Source organism: Vombatus ursinus, unplaced genomic scaffold (genome assembly GCF_900497805.2).
Source record: "Vombatus ursinus unplaced genomic scaffold, bare-nosed wombat genome assembly UNPS02009770.1, whole genome shotgun sequence".
NCBI lineage: Eukaryota > Metazoa > Chordata > Mammalia > Diprotodontia > Vombatidae > Vombatus > Vombatus ursinus.
Window position 1 is genome coordinate 14,181,058 of NW_020949548.1, and position 9,675 is coordinate 14,190,732.

At 40.5% G+C, this 9,675-nt stretch overlaps 1 protein-coding gene across 3 annotated transcripts in view; it reads left to right on the plus strand.

Annotated features, from left to right (window-relative positions):
- The window catches only part of SCUBE2 (signal peptide, CUB domain and EGF like domain containing 2), an 85,052-nt gene extending 76,923 nt beyond the window's left edge, over positions 1 to 8,129 (plus strand). For 2 of the 3 annotated variants that reach the window (XM_027852585.1, XM_027852587.1), the window contains exons 18-20: positions 94 to 246; positions 1,313 to 1,392; positions 7,209 to 8,129. In XM_027852585.1, the coding sequence (XP_027708386.1) occupies positions 94 to 246; positions 1,313 to 1,392; positions 7,209 to 7,361 (386 nt within the window). In that variant the 3' untranslated portion in view covers positions 7,362 to 8,129. The remainder of the gene's footprint in view (positions 1 to 93; positions 247 to 1,312; positions 1,393 to 7,208) is intronic. The other variant, XM_027852588.1, reaches the window with a different exon arrangement.
- The last annotated feature ends 1,546 nt before the right edge of the window (positions 8,130 to 9,675 follow it).

The following is a 9,675-nucleotide window of genomic DNA, read 5'->3' on the forward strand; positions in this document are numbered from 1 at the left end:
TTTCCTTGTTTCATGAGTTTTTGAAAAGTCAAATGTATTTGTTGTCTGCTCAATAAAGAGATTTTGATCTCTAGCATACATTTCCTTTGGCAGCCTCCTCCAACTCTGTGACAACCTATGAAACCTGCCAAACATATGAACGTCCGATAGCCTTCACCTCCAGATCAAAGAAGTTGTGGATTCAGTTTAAATCTAATGAAGGGAACAGTGCCAAAGGCTTCCAGGTCCCTTATGTAACGTATGACGGTAAGGGGTTCAAATCTGGTTCTCTTTTGACTTCACTGCTCAATAGGAATTGTTTTCACAGAAGTAATTTCTGAGGCAGCTAAAGACCTGCTGAGCACACGTGTTTCAGAAAAGCAGCAAGGAAAAGGGGAATGTTGTAAAGAAACAGGTGCAGAACTTCTATTTGAGGACTCTGAGTGTGGGAATGGAGAGAGGTTTTAGATGGTAAATTCAGTAAAAATTTAACTCTCTGGAACCCCCAATAAATATGTTGGATAGCTGAGTTTTCCCTGAAGCTGAGCATTTACCCCTTTAATCTAGTCACCTATTCTTAGGATTAGAAAAAAAAATCTTGGAAACTATTTAGGTTAAGTACCAAATCTTTTTTTTTTTCATTTAAACCATTATGGATAGAAACTATTCCACAATGTTTTACGTTCTTCTATGCTTTCTTAAACAGAACATAAAGAACATAATAACCTTTTCTTGATTACTCAAGGTTATCATTTGTCAATATGAATTGTTGTCTTCTGTAATATTACAATGATGGCCTTTGGGTCAGTTGTGAAATATGTTGGAGGTTTTGCCCCACGCAAAATTACTTCATATTATTATTATTATTTTAAAGCTCCTTTGCCTGCTTTTTAAAAAATTTTTGGTGTATTTGCTGGTGATGTTGGTGTGATGGAAATAAAATCTATGGACTGCAACACATTTAGGACTGCAACATAGACTGTTAGAGCGAGAAGGGACTTTATGGATGATTTGACCCAATATCTCCCTTTATAGTGAGGCCCAGCGGGGAAGTGATGTGTTAGAATTCAGAATGAGTACATGGCCAGGGTTGGGACTGGCGGTTCCCCTCGTTCCCAGGTTAGTCAATAAGCTCTTTATAAGTGCTTATTATGTTGTACTCTGGCATGCCACTTCTGAAAGATCGTACTTCCCAAAGCCTATTGGTGATGGGATACATCATTCTGAGAAGAGGCAGAGTACTTGTATTAAAGTTACTTAATAGTAAAGAATACTCATTTTGAAACTGCTAAGCCACAAGAGAAGCAAAAATAGTATCATTTGTTTCCAACAGAGGATTACCAGGAGCTCATTGAAGACATAGTCCGAGATGGCAGGTTATATGCATCTGAAAATCATCAGGAAATACTTAAGGTTAGTGTTCTGGATTAAATCTTTTCGTGATGAACACAACTAGGTGATTTACAAAGCTACAGAACTTTTAAGATGGAAAGGACCTTAGAGGCCATCTCATCCAAACCCAAGAATTTTTAAGATGGAAAGGACCTTAGAGGCCATCTCATCCAAACCCAAAAGCCCACAAGAATTCTTTCACCATACCCAACAGGTTCCGTCCAGCGTCAGGTCAAAGACTTCCAGTGGAGATCAGGGAGGTGGGAAGAACTTCTTTACCTCCCAAAGGTTGTCAAGTCTCTTTCAGGTGATTCTAATTGTTGGAAAGTTTTCCCTGATGCCAAGCCTAAATTGACCTCTTTGCAACTTCTGCAGGTTGATCCTGGTTCTGCCTTCTGGCCGAGTAGAACATCAATCTAAGCTTCTTCCATATGGCATCCCTTCAAATATTTGAAAATCAGCTCTCAGGTCCTCCCTTAAATCCTCTTCCTCTCACTGAATATCCCTGGTTCCTCCGCAGTATTCTCCTTGAATTCAGCTTGATCTGGAGGTCCTTCACTATCTTGACTGGCCTTCTCTGGATGCTCCCGAGCTTGTCAATGTCCTTTCTAAATGCAGTGCCCAGAGCTGAACAGAACTCTTCCTACGTGGTTTGACCAAGCACTAGTACAGGCTGATTATTACATCCTGGCCCTAGACATTATGATTCTCTTTAACTTAAAATTATATTAGCTTTTTAATCTTCCTATTACACTGCTGACTTATGTTGATCTTATAGTTCACTAAAATCCCTAGATGTATTTGTATGAACTGCTGTCTAGTGAAACCTCTCCCATCTTGTACTGATGGATATGATTTTTTGAACCCAGGTAAGATTTTACATTAATTCCTAAATAAATTTAATTTGAACAGATTTCGTTAAAATCTTTTAAAATCCTGATTCTTTCATCTGAGTAGGAGCTATCATTTCTTATTTTGTGTCATCTGCAAATGAGATAGAGATGTCATCTGTGGCTTTATCCAAGTTGTTGATAAAATATTAAAATCTAGGACCATCTACAGATCCCTGGGGCAGTCCTCTGGAACCTGCTTCCAAGCTGACATCAAACCAAGTGATTGTTCTTTGAGTCTAACCATTTAACCAGTTCCAATTCTGTTTGACCACTTTATTGTCTTATCCACATCTCTCCATTTTTTCCACAAGCATAACATAAGAAATTATCAAGTGCTTTGCCAAAATCTCAGTAAACTATACCTACAGCTTTCTACTGTTCTGCCAGTTGAGTAAGCCTGTCACAAAAGGGAAATGATATGTCTGTCATGAACTATTCTTGATGAAGCCGTACTGGCTCTTTTTGATCACCAATGCTTTTTCTAGGTGTTCACTAACCACTCCTTTAATAATATGTGGTATAAATTTGCTAGGGTCTGAAGTCAAGCTCCCTAGCTTATAGGTGCTACCATCTTCCTTTTTATGAAAATCAGGACATTTGCCCTTCTTTAGTCCTATAGTAACTCTCCCATTCTTTACAGTAATTCAGAAATCACTTATAATGTCCAGCCTGGATTCAGTCCTTTTGGGGAGCTTGACCTCTAATGAGAGGGGTCAAATTCCTTTCTTTATGCTCTGTGGCTAATTAAACCTCCTTCTAGCACCTCAGAAAAAATATGTAAAGTTCAGATTTTGGCCCATGTCTAGGGTCTCCTTAAAGAGGAGAGTAGAAGACTACTCAATTTACAGTGTAAATCAAGTATGAGGCATTTATTTACTGCACATGAAGGGAATATTTAATGCAAAAGGATCTCACATGCATGAATTAACTTAAAATACTTAAAACAGGATACAGCAACATAATTATTGGAACATGAAACAATTTGCAAGACTACTGAATAGAGATTGTTTCATCTCGCCTCACTTTTTGCTATCCAAACAACTCCAGTCCGCATCTTCTGACAAGCCAGGCCAGGTCTTGGGCTTATTCTATTGTCAGTGGGCATCTTCTCTGATGCAGAAACTCCCCTTCTTACCCATCAACTCCAGTGATGGACCCAGGCTCTCCAACTTCTCAAACCCATGAGATTGCTGTCAAGATTGAACTTGACCATGTCCCTCTCAAAATCATTGTTTGGTCACCTGTGGTCAGGCTAAGAAACAGGGCAGAGGAGGCAGCCAGATGCTCAGGCTCTAGTTCTTTCTCCTTGCCCTCTTTGCCAAGGTGGAAGTGGGAGTGGGGGGATGGGGTAGGCCTGGGAGAAGGGGTACCAACTCCCATCTGTACCCCTCCAGTGAGAACCTGGGAGGGTAGTCACACCACAGCAGCTAAGAGAGATAGCTGAGTGTGGGTCACTCTCTCTTAAAGGTCCACTGAGTCATTGGCCTTTACTGCTCGGTGGCTAGGAAGGGAATTGTTTCCTCATCTCCGAAGCACTCTTTAGTGTGAAAGGCTTTGAATCACCCCCAAAGCACCCAGTCACCGAGAGAGAAGAATCGGGAAGGACAGTTTCACACATGCCCTGATAAATGAATCTGGCTTTTAAAAATGCCTTTTAGGGGGCAGCTAGGTGTCTCAGTGAATAGAGCTCTGGCCGTAGAGTCAGGAGGACCTGAGTTCAAATGTGACCTCAGACACATGACACTTACTAGCTGTGTGACTCTGGGCAAGTCACTTGACCCCAATTGCCTCTCCAAAAAGAAAAGGCCCTCCGAAAAAATGCCTTCTTCTTGGCCTTTGCTTCATTCCTTCTGAGCTTTAAGGCTCCCAGAACTGACCTTGTAGTGTATCACTACATCTTTGTGATTGTCTTCCATTTACTTGCCTTTGTTTTCTTTTCTGTAAACATTTTTACAGAGAACTTACCTTTTTCCTTTTAATTTGAATTGTTTTTCTTTGTCTTCAAAAGTTCCTTCTTGAGAACATCCTTTCCTTCCTGGGTTGACTTCCTCTGTAAAATTTTAATTAGAATATCATGGATTGTCCTTTTTCTGAACCCATATGAAATCTACTCTCCCCAGTTGCAAGGAACATATCAGATGCTGCTTCCCTGTGCTTCTCCTATCACAAATTCTGTGATTTGGTGGCTGTGGTCCTTTTCCCCCAAAGATTCCCATCATTTTCACCTCCACAGCTAGTTTTTCCTCATTGATGAGTTCAGGTTCCACAGTAGAATTTCCCCTTGTTGTTTCCTACCTTTGTCGAAGTATGAATTCATAGTTAAGGAATGTCAAGGAATTATTAATTCTGTTTCTGATGGAGTGAAAGATCCCAAAGATGTCCAGATCATTGAAATCCCTCAGAACACCTATATCATGCCTCTCTGCCACCTTTGTGATGTCTTTCCCAATCCCTTGTCTATTTCCTCTTGCTGTCCAGTGTGGTCTGCAGTATATTCCAATGACCACAGCAAACCTGTTGATCTTCACTCAAATGGTCTCTCCCGTGCTCTCTCTAAGTCCTGAATTTTTTTACTTGACTATCTTATTAATATATAATACTCCTCTACCACCACTTTTACCTATCTTGTTCCTTTTTAAAGTCTTTAAAATTTTGTTTTAATAGAATGTTGCTGTTTTTATAGTAATAATAATTGATATTTATATCATATTTTGAGGTTTACAAAATGCTTTATATTGCTTCATTTAATCTTTAGAAGAACCCTTTGAGGTAGGTGGTATTATTATCTCCTTTTTACAGATGAGGAAACTGAGGCTGACATAGGTTTGAATGACTTGCCCAGAGTAGCATAGCTAGTAAGTGTCTTAGGTGGGATATTAACTCAGATATGCTTGACTCCAGGTTCAACACTATCCACTATGCCATGTTGCCTTTCTCTTTGTTGTACATCACTGTTATTCCCACTCACTCTTCCTTCCTCTTGCCCCCATAGAACCCTCCTTTGTAACAAAAAGGTACAGTTTTGCCTTATTCCAAACTTAGAGTACACTTTTTCTCCATTGAAAGAAGGAAAACACGCCTCTGAAGTCAGGATTGGTCATGCCTACATTGATCAGCATTCCAATGTCTTTTATCCTATTCTTTTCAATAAGATACTTCCCTTCTAGTGCCATATGCCAGGCATAGGTCATATCCCACCAAGTCAGTGGTGGCTTTGAGGGCAAATTTGCTTTCTTGCATTAAAATCTCTAGTTTACTTTGCTTGTTACTCATATTTTGTGCATTTGTGAGAAGACGTCTGAGGACATGAATTTTGCTACTGGCTCCTTTCCTGGATTTTGTCTCCTATGAATTTCTGAGTAGCTTTACTATTATTTTCCTAACTGTTTTGTTGCTGTTCTCTGAGGTATCTAGTCCCATGGATGCACATAAGCTTTTTCTCTTTCCTCCTTCCTTTTTAAGTATTTTTGACCAAATTGGCAAAATTTCGGTAAATGCACTCATTCTAATTCTTTTTACATGTACTCCATCCCTGGTCAGGGCCCAGCATTGCTATGTTTTAATCTGTCCTTGAATTCCATTTTAAAACACACAGTCATAGTAAGAGCTATTGACTTCCCAAATCTTCCTTCCTTTCATGAAGCCTGACATCAGTGATAGCTCAATGAAAACATTACTTGTTCTTCTTAGACCTTCTCTTTCTTTCTTAAGTATGATTGTTAGCAATCTTTCTCCGTTCCTTCTAGCAGTATTATTTGTGCCTGTGGGAATCACCAGAAGTGGCCATCTGGTGTGACAAGTGTGAGGTGTTCTCTGTCATGTCCCTACTGTACACCCCAGAAAGATAGCAGATGTCACTCTTATTCTTATCAGGTCAACAAATAACCACCTTCCTCCTTATCCCTTGACAGGTTGTCACTAGCCAATAACACTGGACTCCTTTTCCTCTGGCCCTTACTAAATGATTCCTCACCTTACGACATCTCTGAATTCTCATCATTATTCCTTGGAGGAGAAGCAGCTGCTTTTGGAGGATTTAGTTCAACCTTCTTTGTATAGTATTTGTCATGTTTTTGTAAGCTTTCAGTGATCTTTCTTGTCTGTCACAACCTGCTTACCATTCCAAAGCAACAAGTAGCTGTGTCATTTTAACATGAAATGTTTGGGAACCCTTGACTTCTTCACATACTTTTCATAAAGCTTTGGACATTGGAAGCATTTCCCAGTAAACAACAATAATCATTCTCTAATAGTATTGCTCCACTGTCTTATCATGGTATGGAGGTGACATTCTAGGTTTTCAAAGACTATGGCCACGAATCCAAGGTCTGATGGGTCTGACCAGCCCACACAGACTTTTGGGAAGGGGCCAGGTAACAGTCTGTACAGCTCTCATCCCAAAACCAGTCTCACTATGGAGATTAGCCACCAGTGATGAATTCTTTCAGCCCTTGCAATACATGAGGATTATATATTGAAGCGTAGCAGAATCAGGATCAACAATGGTGGAGGGAGGGACCACACCGATGAAATCTTAGATATTTAAGTATTGAAATCTAATAATAGTTTGCTTTTTATACCTTTAACAAAATCCTTTCCTCATAACAAGGTAAGCAGTGTTCTTATCTCCATTTACATGTAAAACTGAGGCTCGTGGGTTTAAATGACTTGTTTAGGGTTACGTATGTAGTATATGTCAGAGTTAAGACTGAAGCCCAGGTCTTAACTTAGAACTCTTAGTATTCTCCTCACTGTATCACATTGTCTTTTCCACCACAGCAAACCCAGAAACATTCAGAAAGCCCAATCTTGGCAGTTATCTGGATAAAAACTGATTTTTACACTGTATCTAGAAAAAAAATATAAGAAAGAAACTAGATTGGAGAGATACCATGTCAATGAAGTGATTACAGAGTCCATTGACCGAAATTTTGTTCTTTTTAGGATAAGAAATTAATCAAGGCTCTATTTGATGTCCTGGCACATCCGCAAAATTACTTCAAGTATACAGCGCAGGAGTCCAGAGAGATGTTTCCAAGATCATTCATCCGATTACTACGATCCAAAGTGTCCAGGTTTTTGAGGCCTTACAAATGACTCTTTGCTCATCTCACCAGCTACAAATGCTCAGGCATGCCCCAGCCCGTGGGGTTTTCAAGGACAGAGCTGTGTCTGCCATTTGCATGCCAATGGAGGGACAGGCATGGTACCCAGTATTAATGACTCTTTAGAGTTTAATTTTTATAGATAATACAAATATTTTGATAAGCTGAATTGTATTTTTTCTTCCAAGAGATCTTGTATACAGTTGTGTCCGGTCATCGGGGTGCTGTATCAGACAATGCTATCAGGTTTAGGGAAGGAGAGACCTTCAGAGGGAGCCATGTCTGTTACCACCAGAGCTTCCTCATTTCTGCAAGTCATGGCGTGGGATAGGAAGGACTGAGGAGTAGTCTGCCTGAGCTATGTTTCAGTCCCTTCACTGCCTAGAGCTAGTCTGCCATTCACACTTCCCATTCCCCATACTTAGAAACTGCTGACGGGACCTCCCAATGACGCCAGTGGCAAGTGGACCTTTGAGGTGAATTTCCTTGTCTGAACCTGGTCTGGCTCTGTTCGGGCAGCTCAGCCATGTCGTGTTATCCTTACTGAGGATATGGAGACAGATCCTACCCATTCAGAGTTAGAAGCAAGCACTGGATTTCAGGCAACAATTTTCCAAGAGAACTGGAAGGGCCGTGTTTGGGCCAATGAGTTCCAAGTTATGTCACCCAGGCACTAAAGTTCTGAAAGAATGTAATAAAGAATGTTTGGAGTGGAGAGAATTAAAATAAAATGATGAAAAAAATTTCTATACAAATGTAATAATGATTGCTTTCTGATATTGTTACCTGTATAGCACATTGGTGAGGGGGATGGCGTCATCGTATCTTGTGCCATTTCTATTTATATTCCAAAAACCAGCCCATTGGTCATCCCACTGAATTTTCAACCTCCTGGTTGGCCATTTGTGGCCCCATGGAATCCCAGTCTCTAAATCAGAGGATTCCTCTCTTGTCCATCATCTTTCTAACTCAACATTTTTTTTTCCAAATGATAAACTGCCCCTAATACATTTGCCACCTCTTACTCCTACATCCCCCACATAGGGACGTTCTCTATAGCATTCTTTCCTTTATGCATTGGGTGATCACACGATTCTGACTTTGCTTTTTGTTTTGAATCAACTTTCTAATGTGTCCATCATCACAGCGCACTGTGGAATTAAGTTTTTTGTAATGGAAAGAGCAGTGGATCTGGAAGAGCTAGATTAAAGTTCATACTCTGGCGTTTACTAGCTGTATGACTTCAAAAAAGTCTTTACCTCTCTTTGCCCTAGTCCCACCATTTGTAAAATTGGGATGATGAGACTTGCATTCCTCATAGTGCTGTCACGATGAAAATGCTTTATGCATCTTAAATGTGCACCATTATCATCTCAGCCAACATTGCGTGGATAGGTCTGGAACTGTTCCAGGCTGTTCTGCATTGTCATCATACACTAAATGGCCCTGGGAAAATTCTAGTGAGTTATATAATCAGCTAGGTACAGATCCAATCTTAATCAGGGCTGTTCGAACCAAGAGCAGCTTAAGCTACCACATGGTGCCTACTGGAACTAGTAGGAGGACCCGTATGCTTAGAGAAAATTTGATCCATGGAACAGTCTGTGAAAGCTTTGTGGCCTCAAATGTTCTCCGATTGATCTGTGGTCTCAGTGAGAACTTTATCCATGCATGCATCTTTTTCATACCTTCTAATCTTGTGTATTTCTCGTAAGTTCTTTCCATAAGTTCCCCTGAGAGAATTCTCCCAGTATCCTGAAGACCTTCCTCTGGCTCTTTAATATTTTATAAATACCAGTTCAACACTCGGGGTATCTGTTATCCTCCACCTTCACTCCACGTCAAGCCCACTTGTCTCAGTGTTCTGAATGATGTCCGGTCATTATAATGTGCTGACTAACACCTATGTCCATCAAGATTCTATTGCCCTTTGGGTCGCCTGCAAGTTTGATTTTTCTGAGATGATGGTAATCCGTGATTTGTTGGCCATACATGATTAGAGGAATATCAACATAAGAGAGGAGGGGAGGAGGAGTGATGGGGGAGAGGGGGAGGCAGGGAGAGGAAGAGAGGAGATGGCCTTTTCCAGTAAAACACAGTTAGGGATTACTTAAACCACTGTTTGATTTCCCCAATGTTATCTGGCCTGACTACCTCCTAATCTGATTCTGGATCCAACTTACTGTCCATCGACAGTGTCTTTCCAATATACATGTACTGTTGAAACACTGGGAGATATGAATGAATGGGGAAAAAGCATTTGCTCGGTGCTTCCAAAGCACTCTGCTAAGCAACAAGGCTACGAA